General features: G+C 42.7%; 1 protein-coding gene across 1 annotated transcript; it reads right to left on the bottom strand.

Moving 5' to 3' along the window:
- Positions 1–3,156: 3,156 nt before the first annotated feature.
- On the bottom strand, positions 3,157–4,104 carry LOC133366560 (olfactory receptor 14A16-like). The gene has a single exon (XM_061589791.1). It carries the CDS (start codon positions 4,102–4,104, stop codon positions 3,157–3,159), a length of 948 nt encoding a protein of 315 aa, XP_061445775.1.
- Between the last annotated feature and the right edge of the window lie 16,389 nt (positions 4,105–20,493).

The following is a 20,493-nucleotide window of genomic DNA, read 5'->3' as shown; positions in this document are numbered from 1 at the left end:
TAGTGTGTGTTTAAAATAGGGCCTCATAAGGTCTGTTGTATTGTTCTATGGTCCTATTCTTAATGTTTTAAATTGTCTTAGTATCTTAAGTGTATGTTTCATGGTTTTAATGTCGCAAATAGTTTAATTCTATTTTAATTTTATATTTTTGTATGTTTTTTTACCTATGTGTAGTTTTTATTTGTAAGCCGCCCCGAGTTCCAGTTTTGGAAAAAGGGTGGGGTAAAAATAAAGATTCATTCATTCATTCATTCATTCATTCATAGTGGCCCCACTATTCAGTGTTCACCAGGGTATGCATCCCAGGACTAAAGTACACCCCTAAGGACCCCACCCCCCAAGCCAAAGGCACTGGGAGATGACTAAAGAATGCCCTTGCCTTAATCCAATATTGCTTCAGGTGTTTTCACGTGTTCCCTCACCTGCCTGGACTAAAAGCCAAACAAACCAGATACTAACTCATGCAACTCTGAAAAGTTCATTAGAATCACCCAACAGTGGGAAGTAGGTGAGTCCCAAAAGCCAATAAGGGCCAGCAAAATTCCTACTGAGCCCCCAAGAGGTGACACACTCTAAAGGAAGGGGGGTACTGCAACAAAACAGTTGGGGGAAAGAGCCAGCTTAAGAAACCTATGTTTAAGGGAAGATTGATAAAGAGGTGCAGGCAGGCAGGGTTCTTGGCCCCTTCCCATCACGCCCTACCTCTGCTCTCCAGGTGTCCCCCCTTGGAATAGTGCCCAAAAATGCAGCTGGTGAATTTCATTTGATTCATCACCTGTCATACCCATGAAAGCAGCCTCAGTTGTGAGGGAGGGGTTGTTTGGGGGGGTATAATTCTGTACATAGTTCAGTTGCTACTTTAATCCCACTGAAACCTTTGTATGGATTTTTTTAAAAAAGTCAAAAATGACATCACCCCTCCTGCCTGAGCCCTTCCCTCCGCCAAATGCTAATTGAAAGAGAAGGTGATTGTTTAGGGCCTGTAGTACACTAAAAGCAGATTCTTACAATAAGTTCCGCTGTGCTCAACTGGGCTTGCTCCATTGGTGTTAATTTTGCAGAAACAATGAGCAGGCTTGCTTCATTTTCTATAAATGTTAGTTCCACAATGTCCTAAAATAGAATAACCACAAGTAGAAAATACTTGGAAAGGGAAGATGCTTAGCAGGGCACCCCATTTAGAGAACCCTCCCCCATCATATCTGTTATTTCTCATGGATATCATATTGATTTTACAACCTGGAACACCTCAGACTCCTTATTTTACCAGTATATGGTTCCTCCCAGTCTGTATTACTGTATTTGTATATATGAAGAATTTCTATCCCCACCTTTCCATATCAATGTTCATGATGGCTATCAGCAATAAAACCATTGAAATGTTCCTCCAGTATATTACCAACATTACCACCTCTTTTTCTGTCAGATGAAAAGGACCTTAGCCTTGTCACCTTAATCTTTTCAAAATTTATTTTTAGTCAGTTTTCCTTCATCTAGGTCTCTGCCATCTCTTCTGAATGAAGCAAGGAAGCCCCAAGAATGTCATAAATTTTATGGTACAGATATTGCTCAAGTCATGTTGTGTCCAATCAAGGTGATCATAAACTAACTCAGTATGTATTATGGTTCAATTGGGGCTCATACTTCACTTGTGCTGTCTCCCTGGAATTGCACAGGCCATCATTTAGAGATACACATAATTCCAGGTCCTGGCTATTACTATAGCTGCAAACAACCCCCTGATCAGCCACCAGTGTGTCTGCTCCTGACTTCACTCACTTGAGATGATGGATGTAATATTTACTAATGTTATCCTTGTGTTAACAGACAATAAGTGGGGACCAGGAGAGATGATGAATTCAAGTACCTTTGCCATCATGTCCAGTAAAGAAAAAAATTAGGAAGAACAAACTTCTTGCCTCGGGGATAGTAAGACAGAGTGAGAATTATGTGTTTATTTTAATAGCTATAATTATTATAGTTTACAGAATCCGGTGCTTTACTTTTTAAAGTGTTTTTTTTTAAGTTTTAAACAGTTACAACACTGTGCAGGAAAAAATAAGTGAGCAAAGTTATGGTTCTCTTTCTACCACAACTCTTTCTGTTGAGTGTAAAACTGGGTAGGAAACTGTTGCAGGAAGTCTAACAGATCCAGCAGGCTTTGCATTGTTGCCAGTAAAAAAGAATTAAATCAATCATACTTTTAATAATTGTCACTGAAACCATTTCCTTTTGCTGACAGCAAAACTGGGTGGACTAGATATTGTACACTCATTAAATATTATGTGTGAATAACTGTGTGAGGATACACAGGCACACAGATTGTGTACTCGCTAAATGTAACATGTGGATGTCCCTATAGAAAATGAGGTAGAGGGTTGAGATAGTGAAATTTGTGACAAAACTATTTATTTATTTAGCAAAAATTATATCTGAAAGACCACTTCCTTCCCTATAGAGCTTCTTAGGTATTGAGATCGGAGCAAGGGATACTCTTGGTAGACTCACTACCTTCAGAAGGGTGGGGGTTGTGTCCCAGAAGAAGGTGCTTTCTGTTGCAGCCCCTAAGCTCTGCACAGAGGTGGATCTGGCACCTTCATTGTAATTTTTTTGTGTCATATGCTGCAGACGCATCTCTTTACTCATGCCTTCGACATCTGAGATATATGTTTTAGGACCCCAAACAATTCTAAATGGTTTTAACTGATTTTAATATTGCATTTTTACATTGTTGTAACCTGCCATGGGACCTTATGATGAAATATGGGTAGGAAATCACTACTAATAATAGTTAAGTATTAATATTTTGCTTAATCAAAATAGAGGTCTACATAATAATACACAATATTCATTAAATAGTGACAAAAACTAGACATAGTACAATTATCACAATACATATAAAATCAAGTTGTAAAAACAAATATACATCATAAAATTACATGTCTGGGCAGGTTTTATTAGATGTTAAATATAGTACAACAAAGATGCCTTCTTGATATTAATAGTCAAGGAGTTCAAGAGAATAGGTGCAGCCACACTAAAAGATCAATTTCTCACAAGTGCGGAAAGAACATTATTTGGCACTTGTAGAAGTGAAGTATTTATAGCACAAGATAAAACATCACTCAGGTGCAGAAGAAATATATAAGCCCATTCTTACAGCAATCTGAATATAGTTTTAGAGGAAGGCCCAACATCTAAGAGCTTCCACAAAGCAGTCTTGATATCTTGGTTTCTCATGCTATAGATGAATGGATTCAACGTGGGGGGAATGATGGTATATATAACAGAAAAAGCGATATCCAAATCAGAAGAAGTATCAGAGGGAGGCCTTAAATAGGCAAATAATCCACTGAACATAAGCAGAGAGACAACCGTGAGGTGGGGAAGACAAGTGGAGAGAGCTTTTTTCTTACCATGAACAGAGGGGATTCTGACAACTATAGCAAAAATCCGTATGTATGTTATGATGATGAAAATGAAGCATCCGAATCCTAAAGCGCACCCTATCACAATAAGCCCAACTTCAACTAAATAAAAGTCAGAACAGGAGAGCTTTAATAATTGTGGGACTTCACAGAAGAACTGATTGACAACATTAGAACAGAAGGTGTTTGCAAAGGTGCCACCAGTATGTATTATCGCATACAGAAGGCCAGTAATCCACACAATGACTACCAACTGAAGGCAGGCTTCTTTGTGCATAATTCTCTCATATTGGAGTGGGTTGCAAATAGCAACATAGCGATCATGTGCCATTATAGTTAGGAGGACAAAATCTGATGGTGCAAAGAAGAGATAAAAGAAAACTTGAGCGACACATCCAAAATAAGAAATAGATCTGTTATTCATGAGTGAAAGGGCCATAGATTTGGGTACCATGACTGAAACTATGCCAACATCCAGCACGGCCAAATTAATTAGGAAGAAGTACATGGGGGTGTGCAGTTTCTGATCAAAGACAATCGCAATCACTATGAGAAGATTGCCTGTCATTGCCATCAAGTATATTGCTAGGAACAAAGAGAAATGTAGGAGCTGTGATTCTCGGGACTCTGGGAATCCCAGCAGCAGAAATGTTGACAAGGAAGTCAGATTGCTCATTTTGTCTCCAATTCTTGCATGCTACCTGTAGGTGGAAGAATACAAGAACTATTAATAGTGTTTACACAGTTAATTGTGGACATGATTCTTCTAATTTAACAATCGAAACCATCAGATAGTCTTCTGCTAAATCAGAAGTAGGCAAACAATTGCCATCAATTCTTTGTCTCATCAGTGTTGCTATGAAGTAATCATATTCCTTCCTGTATATGGCAAATGCACTGAGGGCTTAAGTGAAATCACGCTCACCAGCCCTGTCTCAGATGTCTACATATACAGTGGAATGTCAGCATGCATGTGTACAGTTGTATGCACATTGGCTCCATTTGATCAGAAAGCGTAATTGAGTAGTTTCTAATCAGGTGGAGATGTCTGGTTCATGGGGTACTCCAAGCATGCACATAAACTGCATAGCTGTTTTAGCTCCCATTTATAAGAGGCTGTACAAGGCAGAAGGCTTTGACAATTGTACAAAGGAACCAAATCTTTTTGTATCCCAACTATTCTCATGAATTAATTGTAGACGTATTTGCTGTCAGTGTCTGGGAGATGATATGGGTAAGGATGTATGCTAATGCCTAACTATACAACGGATCTAGCTGCCATTTGCCACCATGAACATGCACCTCTAGTTGATCATTAGCCCTGGTGAGAATAGAATCCTCTTTTCCGGCTGGCCGTGCTCTTCTGGTAACCTAATCAATAGTTCTTTGCATCTCTTAAGGAGAGCACCCTCTGCATCCTTTTTGCACATGGAACTCCATTGTCGTAACCCCTTATTTTGGCCTTGTAACTCACATACAAATGTGGTAGGAATTGGGTTTCTTGCCATGATTGGCTGCAGGCAGTCACCTTTGCTCCCTAAGACTGCCCAATCATACTGTGGCAGGAAACTTGCATTGTCGTACGATATACCTCGGGCTGATTAACCTTGCCCAAATTGTCTTGAAGTATTCTTTTCCTTCCCTAGTATCAATCTCTCTTTATTTACCTTTTTGTGTTAGGTAATTGTTTGTCCTCAAAACACCACATTTGTTTTTTCTCTGTATTGCTCCCTCACGTACCCTGTACCAAGCTGGTTCAGTTGGTGCAACTGCTGTCCAGTCTATTTGATAAACTCCAGGATGAGTAGCTCCAGCCCCAACAACCTTCCCTCTTTCCCTCTTCTACCCTGTCTCCTTGGAAGTTTGCCCATGTTTATTGTTTTCATTAAATTAGTTAGGTTAGGTAATTTAGTAACCTTAAGAAAGACAAAGTTCCATGTTTCCTCTATGCAGCTTGGAGTATAAATGCATTTGATAATAAGCTAAAAATATATCTATTTATTGTATTTATTTGGAATATTCATACCATACTGATTACTATTGTTTTAGTCAAAGAGTAGCAGGTGCTTATGAGACCAATTAACAATCGACATATGACAGGAAATGAACCAGTTGACTAACAATTCTAGGTTACAACAGAATCAAAGGGAAACTTACCCAAATCCCTTAAAATTGTTTGAAAGAAAATCATTAGATTCCATTTCCCCTCCAGCTACTTTAGGATCCTCCTCCTCCTCTTCTTCTTCTTCTTCTGTCTATGCTAAGTCCTATGTGAAATCCTGCAGAGCTGCTGCTAGCCAGTGTAGACAATACTGAGGATGGACCAGTGATCTGACTCTGTATATAGCATCTTCATTTGCTGCTAAGTAATAAGTACAGAGACCAAAATACATTAGCAGAGTGACATCATGCATGTGAAGGAGAGCCATTTAAGTCTGTTTTGGCTTCTTGAGAGCTGACTCCCAGGAGCCCAGCACACCTGATCAGAAGACATTATCGAAACTGTCAAACCCATGTAACTTTGTTGTAACAAACATATATACATAATTAACATTTGTCTCTCAATATATGAAAAAAAGATCACATGTGCAGATGAAATCCATTTCTAGACTTATCTCAGATTTCTTTAGCTATATCCAAGTACAGCTGGCAAATGGGCCAGGACATGTTTATGTTTATGTGTGTAAAATCTTTATAACAGTGCCTAGATTCAAGAGGTAAATTAAGTGGTAAAAATAACAAATCAGAAGATCTGCAAAAGCAATTAATCAAATCATAGAGTCCAGACAGGTGGGTTTATGTAGTAAGGAATGGTCTTACCTATCCCATCTCCTGTTTACAGCTGTAATCTGTGGCCATGGAGCCAAAGATTGGAAGTACATTCTCCCTCCTTGTTACGTGAGCCTTGGGTATGTGAACCTGACACGTGCATAGTGCCCCCAAAGGCCAGTGTTCTCCAGGGTGTGCATGTCAGGCCTAAAGTGCACACCCAAAGACACCCCTCCCACCAAGCCAAAGGTACCAGGAGATGATTAAATAATGCCCTTGCCTTAACCCAATAACACTTCAGGTGTTTTCTTAAAATTCCCTCACCACCCTGGACTAAAAGACATACCAGATACTAACTCATGCAACTCTGAAAAGTTCATTACAATCTCCCAACAGTGTGAAGTAGGTGATTCCCAAAAGCCAATCAGGGCCTGCAAAATTCCTACTGAGCCAACAAAAGGTGAGCCACTGTAAAGGAAGGGGGTGCTGCAACAAAGAAGAAGGAAAGGTTGGGGGATGGAGCCAGCTTAAGAAACCTGACACCCACCCCTTCTCATTCAGCTAGGAAGCCCTACATGTCACTGCATCACCTCTCCTTTTGGAGAAACTGCTCTTGAGGCTTCTTGGGGAAAGGATGTCTGCAGCAAATCTGCCCCCACTCAAGAGTAGGAGTGACATTATCTCAGTGATTCTCTTTTCTTGTTATATTCAGGTTCTTCAGAGAAGTGGCTTGATGTCCAGGTGCCAGAATGTGTGCATGAGAGAGAAAGAATGCCTTTATGCAAAAGGAAGGGAATAGAGTAGAGCATAAGATCATTTGATCTTGATTCTTTGACTGGCCTGAGCTTTCAACAAAAATGTGCTTCCAAATGGAAATGGAGGAATAGGGATGGGCTAGCCCCCCTTTTCTGCCAAATCAGATTTGGGATTGAGCAGGAAAGGCAGATTTATTTTATGGGTGCCTTGGATATCCAGAGGATAATTCAGAAGATAATTCAGAAGTCATATTTATCTCCTTGATTCATCGTATTCCTTATCTTAACATCAGCAGTGCAAGAGTGCAAAGGTATAACACCTCTATGGAAATCCAAGAGAGCGAACAAAGTGGTCCGGTAGAGACCATTTGGGTAAAAGTAAATGGAGAAACAAATAAAACCGACATGGTACTAGGTGTCTACTACAGACCCCGTGGCCAAGAAGAGGTGGTAGACGAGGCCTTTCTCAAACAAATCTCTGAAATCTCAAGGAGTCAAGAAGTAGTAGTGATGGGGGACTTCAACTACCTGGATATCTGCTGGGAGACAAACTCTGCTAAGCACAAAGCCTCCAACAAATTCTTGATGGGCCTTGCTGATAATTTCCTCTTTCAAAAAGTAGAAGAAGGAACAAGGGGATCGGCAATCCTGGACCTGATCTTAACTAACACGGACGAATTGGTCACGGGAATGAAAGCGGTCGGTACCTTGGGGGAAAGTGACCACGTAATGCTGGAATTCGTAATTCTGGGGAAAGCTGTAGATATCACGACACAGTGAGACACGGTGAGACCAGAGTTCAATTTCGGAGCCCCCCTCGTAATTCTCGTCTCCGCTTTTATTTTACCTCCGCTTGGAGGCGTGGATTATTTTCTCTCCATAAACAGCCTATGACCTTTAACTATTGTATAACATCACGTACATACATAGTACAACAGCATTATCTACGTGGCAATATGCAGGCAGTTATTTAACCACTACAGATGTCAGTATCGTTTACAGCCATAAAGTTAACCACATCCTGTTTTTCCACTGGTCAGATCGCAATGTCTTGAGAGATAGTGTACTGAGAACAGCAGCGTGGTTTGCCAACGTATGCTGTTCATTCAGTCCACCCCACATCTCCCCCTTTTTTATTTTTTAGCAAAAAGTAATTACTACGTAATGGTCGCGGAGCAACAGGTGTACACGTCTGGAAAAGGTATTGTAAAAAACAGCATAAGCCTATACTTAAAATGAGTAAAAGAATAGCATATCTAAGAATCTGACTTAGCCATCCAGTGGGCAGCCAACTCCAAAGCCACTGCCACCAAGTTGTAGGGGCGTCCTGCAAAATGTTATTAGCTAGATCCTTCAAGTTTTTTACCTGTGTTCTGATTTCAAAACTGTTGTCAGTTAAATTAAAACAGCACATATTCTTTATAGTTTCGCACCCCAACTGATGTTGTAATAGCAGGTAATCTATAGCTGCACGATTATCCAAGATAGCTTGTCTTAATATACCCTGCTCTTCATTTAACAAAGCAATGGCTCGAGAGGTGGCATTTATCATCTTAACATAATTACAGGCTAATTTATGTAATTGATTGCTGTTACTTACTGCCAATGCAGGAAGTCCAACAAGGGAGATGGCTAGTGATACACTTTCTGCTTTATTAAGCAATTCCACCTTGTCATTACAATCAGCCGGCATGGCAACAGCTTCTCTTTTCCTACGTTGGGCTAGCAACTCCCTTTTATGAAGGAAAATGGGAACCAGTCGACTCAGGCAACAGATGGTATCAGAAATATTAGCGGGAACATAATTAAAAGTGGTTTCTCCACATGTCCAAAACCATCCACCTGGTAAAGGAATGTGTCCGTACATACTGGATATGTTAATGTGCTGTGTACAATTCCATGTGGGTCTCCCAACCTTTAGACATCCCTTCTGCACCTTATGTCGACTACAATTAACCATCCGAGCACACGTATTATTAATGGAATTTGCAACATGTGATGTAAATAATTGAAAAGCATTAACAGGCAGCTGGAAGGTTGGAGTTCCCCAATTCGAAACAGTATGATATTTAATCTCTGAAGTATTCATGAACCGCCCAAGTCCTGTAATGTTCCCAATATCCCCAGGTGCTTTGCATACGGGTATTAAACATGTTCCCAACATACCCATTTCCTGTACATGTTCAGTCATGCAAAAGTCACTCACATTTGTCATTCTTGCTAACTGAACCCAGATATTGTGTTGAAACCGCATCCCCAACTCCTGCCCCAACCTGTCAGCCCCGGCGCTTCCTAAAATCCAACAAATGCAAAGTACAAAAATAGAATTTGTATTTAAAGACGCAATTAAAGCAAGAATGGTATTCTCAGTTGTCTTGTCCACCCCGGCTTGTTCCATTGCTTTTTCTGCTTGTGTTGCTAAGTTCTTTATTTGGCCCCAAGTCACGGGAGGTTGCGGAACATTCCGACCACGCTTCCTGGAAGACATCCCAGTATCCTGAAGTTGCAGAGAAAAATTAGGGATGGGATTCTTAAGATTATCGTGCCAGGACATCGTCTTTCCAGGGCCGGATACACCTAGCAGGTACCCACACAGGACCGTCAGGCGTAGACACAGCCGCGTAACCTCGACCCCACGTTATAAGCGGAACTGGGCCTTTCCACTCTGGATTTGGTAGTTGCCGAAACTGCACCCGCGGGGCAGGTAGAGACTCCGACTGCTGAAAATGCCGCTGCGCTCGAGTAGAAAAGGAAAAATGAGTATTGGGAGATTGAGACAAATTTAAATGATTAATGGTAAACAACACTTGTGCCAGCCACTCCTCTTTGGTGGCCAATCCCAGTGGTACTCCTCCTTTTTGTTTTTGTTTAAGCAAATGCTCTTTAAGGGTACGATTGGTACGTTCGACGACAGCTTGACCTGTAGAATTATAAGGAATACCAAACAAATGTGTAATGGACCACTTAGTGCAAAACTGTGCAAATTGCTGTGAAACATATGCAGGACCATTATCAGTTTTTATCGTCTGAGGTTGGCCCATGATGGCAATAGAACGAATGACATGATTAATAACATTCTTAGTTTTTTCCCCTTTCTGAGGAGTTACCCATATGTATCCGGAATATGTATCTACTGTAACATGCAAATACTTCCATGGGGAGAAAGTAGGAAAATGTGTAACATCCATTTGCCACAACTGGTTAACTATGAGACCTCGTGGGTTCACTCCTGGTTCTGGGGATAGAGTTAACTGTGTGCATTGGGGACATTGTTGAATAATGGCAGAGGCTTCCTGGGCAGTAAGATGGAATTGCTTCTGGAGTGCTTTAGCATTTTGATGATGAAGGGCATGACTTTCTATGGGTGTGCAAAGGAGGGCACGAAGAGCCTGATCAGCATATTGATTACCTTCTGTTAACAATCCTGGGAAAGGTTGATGACTGCGAATATGAAATATAGCAAATCGACAAGACCGAGTATGTATGAGTTTTTGAAGTGTAAGCATAAGAGCAAGTAGATTAGTGTCCAGCATGGGAGAGACATAACTACCGGGTAATGCAAGTACAACATTCTTAACATAAAGACTATCGGTAATAATGTTAACCTCCTGATCTGCAAAAGTCAACAGCGCCATACTAACAGCGGCCAACTCAGATCTCTGAGCGGAAGTTTGGGGTAAGGTGAAAATTGTTCTACCCAAATGGGTATGTCTGTCTTCCATTGTAAAGGAAGAGCTGCCTTTTGTTGGCTAATCATTAATAACAATGGTGGTCTGGAATTGCTCCAGTAAATCCCTTCCCCACAGATTTACTGAAATGTCCAAAATACAAGGGCGAATGTGGGCTATACGATCACCATCAAGAGCAACAACTTGTATCCAATCCTTACTCCGTTTTGAATCCTGAGCTCCGCCCACTCCCCACACAGAAGGGGCCACTTCTACTGGCCAAGAGGATGGCCAGTTATGTTCAGCAATTACTGTGACATCTGCCCCAGAATCTATAATACCTTCAAAAATAACATTGTTTAAACAATACTTACGAACCGGTTTCTCCCTGGTCACTTCTGCCAGTACTGCAGCTACCTGTGGATGGAAAGGATTACCTGAAATACTCACACTCGGCGATTTCGTCCTTGTAGATCCGAATCCACCAGTACGTTTTTGGGAGGAAGTGTTCGATGTGAAAAGACGATATGGCAATAACAATAGTTGCGCAAAAGAATCTCCCTTCTTCAACTGAAGGGGAAGGTGACTCCAATACTGAATATAAATAATTCCCTGATAATCAGAATCAATAACACCAGGTACCACCATTATATTATTCTTGGAAGCAGAGGATCGCGGTAGTACAAGGCCTACGGTGCCTTCTGGTAAAGGGCCAGTGAGTGTGGTAGGCATTAAAAGAACTGCTCCAGGCAAAGGAACATCTTTTGACTCTGCATGTATTAAATCAATTCCAGCGCTTCCTTGAGTAGCAGGGGTGGGTACACTTCCTTGAGATTCGGGGCTGGAAGCCTGCCCCAAGTTCAGTTTCCCTCAATAGGACGGGAAGACACATTGGTATTGGTAGTGGGAGCTGAACGACACTGATTAGCCCAATGATAACCCTTTTTACATTTCGGACAGATTTTCTTTGGCCGGTTTGTAACAGTGCCCCCACCTTTAAATGCTCCTCCGCCAGGAGCCCGACATTCCCTTCTGAAATGACCAGGCTTTTGACAATTAAAACAATTGCCTGTAGGTTTGTTACCCTGTCTTAATGCCCCAGCTAACAATGTCATGGCATGAACATGTGTACCTACCTCTGCACAAGCTTGAATCATGTCTCCCAATTCATATTGCGGTCTATGAATAATGTTTTTCAAAATCTTTTTACAGTCTGTGTTAGAATTCTCGTAAGCTAATTTTAACAATAATTCCCCTTGTGCCTGAGGGTTATCAACCTGCCGTGTCAGAGCCTCTTTCAAACGGTCAACAAACTGAAAATAGGGCTCTGTTGCTTGCTGCCGTACATTCGTAAAAGAACGTAAGGGTTCTTTCCCAGCAGGCACCTTTTTAAATGCTTTCTGTATACACTCAGCAGTTCGATGAAATGCGGCTTCAGGCAATACCCCTTGTTGTGCTATGGTAGCAAAATTACCTGACCCATAAATTTGCTCGGGAATGATATTAGCATCCCCAGCTGCTATAGCAGCATGTCTAAATTCTTGGTCCCAAACTACATATTGCGAAGGAGTCAAAATCATCCTAAAGAGATCCTTCCAATCTTGAGGGATCATGTTATATCCAGTAGCTACTCCTTCCAACATCCCTTGTACATAATTAGCCGTAATCCCATATTCTCTTACTGCCTTATTTATTTCTCTAATAACAGAAAACGGAAGAGCTGTCCAAGTTGCTATGCGATTATTAGCATTATTAGGATCTGGCTGATATGTAACGGGAAAAGCTGAAATTGTACCCTCCCAGTCTCCCATTTCTTCCATAGATAATAATCCTGAGGCTGCAGCCTGAGCTATGGCTGCTTTAACCTTCCCAGTAACCTGTTCTTGTTGAACTGGAGGGCTATATGGAGGAGCATTTACAAATTTCTCAATATCCTTTTCAGGTGTAGGTAAAGAAAGTTGGGGATAAAGAGGAGTTTTCTGGTCAGAATTGGCAAACAGCGATGTCTCTTTTATCCCTAAATGACTAATGGCCTCAGCACACTTTTGCCATAATAAGAGATGGTGAATAGGTGCTCTTGGTTCTTCATGTAATTTTCTCCCTATCTTTATCCAATCTGACTGACGTAGTGATCCTTGCTCTGGATACCATGGACATTGACATTGAATTGTTTTTAACAATGATTCAATGTGAGAACGACTTATAAAAGCTGAGGTATCCTGTTTTAAAATTTTTTGTAGCTCTTGTGCATGAACCTTCTGCTGAGCTGACAATTCCCCCCCCATACTCACGAATGGGAGCTGTACGCTGAGGTGCACCGTTGGCTGATCCTGCCAGTGGGTACGAGGGTGTTTGTTCTGAATCACGTCGGGGTCACCAGATGTAGATATCACGACACAGTGAGACACGGTGAGACCAGAGTTCAATTTCGGAGCCCCCCTCGTAATTCTCGTCTCCGCTTTTATTTTACCTCCGCTTGGAGGCGTGGATTATTTTCTCTCCATAAACAGCCTATGACCTTTAACTATTGTATAACATCACGTACATACATAGTACAACAGCATTATCTACGTGGCAATATGCAGGCAGTTATTTAACCACTACAGATGTCAGTATCGTTTACAGCCATAAAGTTAACCACATCCTGTTTTTCCACTGGTCAGATCGCAATGTCTTGAGAGATAGTGTACTGAGAACAGCAGCGTGGTTTGCCAACGTATGCTGTTCATTCAGTCCACCCCACAGAAAGCCAAAGAAGAATATAGTCAAACATGGACCTTGGATTTCAGGAAAGCCGATTTTAGCAAGCTCAGGGAAATGATGGGTAGGATCCCGTGGCTAGATAGACTAAAGAAAAAAGGAGCCCATGAAGCGTGGGAGTTCATGAAGAAAGTACTACAAAAAGCACAATCGCAAACAATTCCAAAGAGAAAGAAAAACGGAAGACATCGGAAAAAGCCAATGTGGCTACATGGAAGACTGGTGGAGGAGGTAAAAGTAAAAAAGAGCATGTATAAAGAATGGAAGGAAGGATGCATCACCAAGGAAGAGTACCGACGAGCGGCTCAGGCTTGCAGGAATAGCGTAAGGAAAGCTAAAACCCAGAATGTGCTGAGGCTGGCGAGGGAAGTGAGGAACAACAAAAAGGGTTTTTTCAGATATGAAGCCTCACTCACCGTGTAACTGATGAGTGGGGCCTAGTTGCAGTCGGAGGCGAAGCTGCTGCCTCCATCTTCTGTAAGGGCAAAGTCGTGCATCGTGTCTATTACGCACGCGTGATGTGCAGCGTGAGGGGGCGGGGCTTAAGGGCCTATTTAAGCCCAGCCACCCTTTCCTACCCCCTCTTTGCTCGCACGACGCCCACCCCGCCCTCCCTCTTTCATGGTGTGCCTAGGGGTCATTTCGGGGCCGAGTAGGAATTTTTATCCAGCCCACCCTAGTTGGCGGGCAGGTTTTTTGCCTGCTCCACACTATGGGAGCGGGAGGGGATCGGGTTAGGGGGCGTTGCGATCAATAGGTGGTTTTGGCTAATTTGGCTAATTTGCATTGGAGGTTAATGCCCTACTGGGCAGATTATTTTAGCACTAGTGCGGGAAGGTGCGGGAAGGGAAATAGGTAAGGACAGCTAGGTGGCCCTCTTAGGCACCTTTGGAGGTGATTGGCGGTTTCGGAGGCCTGTCTGTCAGAGCTTTCCGGCTTGAGGGCAGGATATGGGCTGCCTCTGGGGCCAACTTATCTCATCTACCCAAGGGTTATCCAGCCCGGGTGGGGATGACATAGGAAGGCCCCCCTACTCACCTACAAGGTGTGGCCTGGGTAAAGGTAAGCACATGGGGTTGCCCTTCCTCTGGCAGGGGCTGGTCGCCCAAGAGCTGTATGGCAAGATACTTGCTTAGAGACAGTTCCCGCACCTAGGTTTTCCTTCTGCAGGTCACTTTAAATTGAGTTTTTGTTTAATGTGATTTAATAAAGTGGCCCTTGTTCAACCCAAGCTGACATCTCTGTGTTTTATTTCGCCCCTTGACTGCAAATGTTCAAAGCAAAAGAAAGACCAAGGAAATGGTGGGACTGCTGCTCAATGAGGATGGTAAAATGTTGACAGATAACAAGGAAAAGGCAGAACTGCTCAACGCCTATTTTGCCTCCGTTTTCTCCCAAAAAGGGAACAGTTTGCAACCTTGCATCGGTAGCAATCTCAGTAATTGCAGTTTGAGATTGAGAAGGAGATAGTCAGGAAATACCTAGTTAACCTAAATGAGTTCAAATCTCCAGGGCCTCATGAACTGCATCCCAGAGTATTGAAAGAACTTGCGGATGTACTCTCAGAACCTCTTGCCATCATCTTTGAGAAATCCTGGAGAACGGGAGAGGTGCCGGAGGATTGGAGACAGGCAAACGTCATCCCGCTCTTTAAAAAGGGTAAAAAAGAAGATCCAGGGAATTACAGGCCGGTCAGTCTGACTTCAATACCGGGAAAGATATTAGAACGGATAATAAAAGAGTCCATTGGCAACTGTCTAGATGACAATGCTGTCATTAGTAGGAGCCAGCATGGGTTTGTCAAGAAAAAATCCTGTCAAACTCATCTCATCTCTTTTTTTGATCGGGTCAATAGCCTAGTAGATGGTGGAAATGCTGTAGATGTCATCTATCTAGATTTCAGCAAAGCGTTTGACAAAGTCCCACACGACCTTTTGATTAGCAAACTGGTCAAATGCAGACTACATGGAAATACTGTCAGGTGGATTTACAACTGGTTGGAAAACCATACTCAAAGAGTGGTCGTCGGTGGCTCTGCGTCGGACTGGAAGGAGGTTTCGAGTGGAGTGCCACAGGGTTCTGTCCTGGGGCCGATACTCTTCAACATTTTTATCAATGACTTAGATGATGGGGTGGAGGGAAGCCTTATGAAGTTTGCGGATGATACGAAACTGGGAGGGATAGCTAACACAATGGAAGACAGGAATAAAATCCAAAGGGACCTGGATAGACTAGAAAATTGGGCTGAAATTAATAAAATGACATTCAATAAAGACAAATGCAAGATTCTGCATTTAGGCCACAAAAACAAAATGCACGGGTACAGGATGGGAAATACCCAGCTTAGCAGTAGTGCGTGTGAGAAGGACCTTGGAATTGTAGTGGACCGTAAGTTGAACATGACCCAGCAGTGTGATGCTGCGGCAAAAAAGGCAAACACGGTTTTGGGATGCATAAACAGAGCTATAGTTTCCAGGTCGAGGGAAGTAATAGTCCCACTATATTCTCCATTAGTCAGGCCTCATCTGGAATACTGCGTTTAGTTCTGGGCGCCTCATTTTAAGAAAGATATAGACAAGTTAGAGTGGGTTCAGAAGAGGGCGACGAGGATGATAGCCGGTATGGAGAACAAGTCTTATGAGGAAAGGTTGAAGGAACCTGGCATGTTCAGTCTGGTGAAGAGAAGGCTCAGGGGCGACATGATTACACTCTTTAAGTACCTGAAGGGCTGTCACATAGAGGAGGGTACAGATTTGTTCACTGCTGCCCCAGAGGGTAGGACTAGGTCTAATGGTTTTAAGTTGCAGGAGCGTAGATTCAGATTGGACATTAGAAGGAACTTCTTGACAGTAAGGGCAGTTCGGCAATGGAACCGACTGCCTAGGGAGGTGGTGGGATCCCCTTCGCTGGATGTCTTCAAGCAGAGGCTGGACAGCTATCTGCGGGAGATGCTCTAGCTGTGGATTTCCTGCTGTGAGCAGTGGGTTGGACTCGATGGCCTACAAGGCCCCTTCCAACTCTATGATTCTATGATTCTATAACCCCACATAACTAGTTAGTGCACATATTGACCTGCTCCCATTGCCCTCACCCCTTCCAAAGAGTTTGGGAGGGGCAATCCAATAAAAATAGGGAGGGTATTTAGGTTCAAGGTTGAAGCAGCCCTTGGCAAAGTGCCACCCAATGGGACTACCTACCCCAGTGTGGGCCTACACCCAGCCAGCTGGCTTAGGGAGAGCACAGGCTGCATATGGGGAACTGAAAGAGAAGATGAGGAACGAGAGTAATCTTAACAAAGTAGATTAGATGTTTGCATGGATTTGTGAATATCGAGGCTTGCAGCTGATTTGAACAAACCACAAATCTTGAGCCAAAATGGTATTAGAATTGAAGTTGTGTCTCTTGACTCTTGTGTGATGCCATTGCTCAAAGGTCAGAGCAGGAAAGTCTCTTTAAAATGTGTTTTATAATGGAATGGAATGACTATGTACAAGATCTGCCACAATGATATGCTCAGCAACAGCATAATAATATTGATAAGTATGATGGGGAAATATGCTTTTTTATGTTTTTCAACATTCTTTTTCTTACTAAAGCTTTTAGTATTCTGTTACCATTGCATTCACCTCCCACAATGAATTTAATGGTGTTTCCTTCTGGAGCAACTATCTACTCCTTGAGGTGGAACGTTAGGTTATGTCCAACATGACTTGTGGACCTGGCTTTGGACTGATCTGCAGGGACAAGTGGCCTTCAGAGACCAATACTGATCTGACATTCCTGGAGCTCCTTCCTATTGTTGAAGTGGTGTATCTGTGACCTGATGAGTTTCTGAACTGCACAGTGTAGTTCTGATGTGTCAGCCTACAGTCCGAGTCATTCACAGTCAGCTCAAGTGATGCACCTGGTGAGGGCATTTGTGCTGCAACACTTTTGTTATAACTTCTTGTTTGTTGCCCTGCAAGTCCCAGGATTGCAAAACAGCATTGACAATGCCCTCTCTCACTTCCAGATGGACCAGTTCTAAGATTAAGCAATAGGTACTTCCCCTGACCAGTGTGGATGCCATCCAGTTTATGAACCATTGGCAGCTAGCCATAAACCTGGCTATTTCCTCTGCAATAGCAGCAAGCACTAGGAAGGCATACAGCTTTAAGGAGATTGAGGACATTCAGGGTCTTCCACAAGCATGGTCCATCCTGGATGAACACATTATGCAGTTGTTGGTGCTCTTGTGGGCCTAAGGAAGAGCAGTTAGCTCTATGGCAGATCATCTGTCAAGAGTTTGTGTTCAATGCTTGAGTAAGTGCCTTTCCTGATTGTACATCTGACTTTAGAGTCCATAAGATGCTGGAGGGTTGGACACAGAACTCCTCGATTCCAATGAATAAGAGGACTTTTACCCCAGATGTTATTCACTAATAGGCAAAAAACCTTGCGGTTTAAGAATGTACCTATAGCCCACAGCTATTTCTATCAAACTTTTAAAAGCAGGAAAATTGGGCAGCTATAGTGAATGCGCCAGGGAAGCAGGAGACCTGAACTCCTCTCTGAGATATTGTGCTGCCCTACAAATTGGTCAAAATACAAACACCATTTGGGTTGGTCTTTCACAGTCCAATCCACTTCCTGTGTAGCTTGGAATAATTTGGTAACATGTGCCTTGGGGGACCGTTCTTTTGGTAAAGAATGTAATGAGACCTTTTAGGTCTTTAAGGAATGATAAAAACCAGAAAGAACTTCACAGACTGCATTTTACCCCAACAAGAGGTACCACAGTATGTGTAGCTGATTTCTGGCAAACCCTGATCTTTACACAAGTGCATATGCATTGATAATAGTGACCATATCTTGCATCAGCAAATAGTGACAGCATATGCAGAGTTATTAATGTCTGTTTTGACTTTGGAGATCTTAGTCCCAAGAGTGCAGCACACCTGATCAGAAAACTTTGTCGGAACTCCTCAAATCCAGGCTACTGTGTAACTTCATGTACTTTTTTAGCACACATAAATAAATAATTGACATCTGCACTATGTGTCTCAGTGCATGTAAAACAGTCACAATGAAGTGTGTAATTCAATATCTAATACTTTCTCAGATATCCAAGTACAATGGGCAAACATCTCTATTTACAGCAGTGACTAAACAGGCATAAAACAGATTATAAAGAAATGATCATACAGGAAGTGGTGGGTCCATATGATTGGTTACACCGCCATAATGGCTAGTTTGTAAGCTGAATCTGGTATGTTCATGATTATCACACGTATCACAAGCAGTGACTTCAATCCAACAAACATTCCTCTTTTTGTAAAGCAAATTGAGACTGATTATGAATTAATGTAATGTGCTTACCAACATATGTAGTTTGTAGGTATATGTAGGTATCACACACTGAAGACAATATTGGCCTGGCAATTTTTGAATCATTTTTGGTACTCTAGTAATAAAATAGGATTCCAGAAATGAAACCAGTCCTTTCAACATTGTTCTGAGACTGGAATTGGGTGTGCCTATATCCTAGCAATATAACTGTGAAAGATCTGTGAATTTAGTTGCTTAACACAGTACACCTTGTTCTGCTCTTAGATTCCTTTGAGAGATGTTTATCACACTATTTTTGCCAAAACAAACTTCTGTTCATCAACTTTCTATTTAAAACTCTTACCCAAGCATACTCTATGTGCCTTGTTTTATTTCTGCTTATGTTGTAACTTCCTAACTGCTTTTAGATACAATATGCTGTTGTATAGGTATTAAATAGCACTGGGGATCAAATAGTGCCCTGTGGCACTCTGTAACATAACAGCTAGAGATCCAAAAGCATTCATCCAGTGCTGCTCTCTGTCTCAGCCACTAAAGTCAGACCTGAACTAGTACAACCTAGTGCTCCCAATTCCCAATCAATGAGCTGGCCCAGAAGGATGTTGGGCTCAATGGTATTAATAGCCACAGAGAGTTTAGGAAGCTGGAGCAAGGTCACATTCCCCTTGTCTTGCTCTTTGTAAACGTCATCCATCAAGGAGGTGAAGGCCAGCTTGGTCTCATAGACAGGCCTGAATCCAGATTGGAATGGGTCTAGAATCTGTGTCATGCAAGAAAGGTCACAGATGCCTCGCCACAACCCTCTTCACCACCTTCCCTGAGAAGGGGGTATTTGAAATTGGCTGGTAATTAGTTCAAAGCAACAGATCCAGGACTGGCTTCTTTAGGAGCAGGTGTACTACCACCTCTTTCAAGGTGACAGGGACTACTCACTCATGCGCTGAGGCATTAACTACACTCTGAACTGAAACAGTCAAATCCCCTTTGCGAGTGAGAATCGTGTCTATAGGCAGGACTCACCCCTGCGGCGGTTGGCTGGCATGACTCAATGCCGTCAATGTCTGCACCCTCCTCACCAACTTCAGTGTCCCAGCAGCCGCCATCGCAGGTAAGCCATGGCTTGCCCTCATCTAGTGGGGTGGAGGGTGCGTTTTCTCTGAGAAGATCTACGTGGCTGCCAAGCAGGGGACTTCCACCGCCACCATTTACAACTGCGGCAGTGGGATGGTGAACAACATCCAGGCCATGACCCACCCTGCTTCTGCACGACCAGCTGGTGCTGGGGAAATCTTAATTGTATTTTGCCATCAGAGAAGCTGATCAGAAGTTCAACTGAAGGTGTTGGACTCGCAAGCATAGAAGGAAAGAGAGAGAACCAACTCACAGTTTTGTTGGGGGCAACCTGAGATGTTTCTGCTGCTCCAGGCACCTGCACCACCCTGTATTTTCACTGGAAGACACTTGAAGAGAGACACTGCTTACAAGTGCCTGTACGCTAATGCTAGGAGCCTCCGAACCAAGATGGGAGAACTGGAGTGCTTGGTCTTAGAGGAGAGCATTGATATAGTGAGCATAACGGAGACCTGGTGGAATGGAGAAAACCAGTGGGATACGGTTATCCCTGGATATAAACTCTATCGGAAGGACAGGGAAGGACGTATTGGTGGTGGAGTCGCTCTATACGTGAAAGAAGGCATTGAATCCAGCAAGCTCGAAACCCCAAAAGAGGCAGACTCCTCCACAGAATCATTGTGGGTGGTGATACCATGCCCCAGGAGGGACTTA

Source organism: Rhineura floridana, chromosome 11 (assembly GCF_030035675.1).
Source record: "Rhineura floridana isolate rRhiFlo1 chromosome 11, rRhiFlo1.hap2, whole genome shotgun sequence".
Classification (NCBI taxonomy): domain Eukaryota; kingdom Metazoa; phylum Chordata; class Lepidosauria; order Squamata; family Rhineuridae; genus Rhineura; species Rhineura floridana.
Note: the sequence above shows the minus strand (reverse complement) of the source record. Positions and strands in the feature narration are given on the sequence as shown.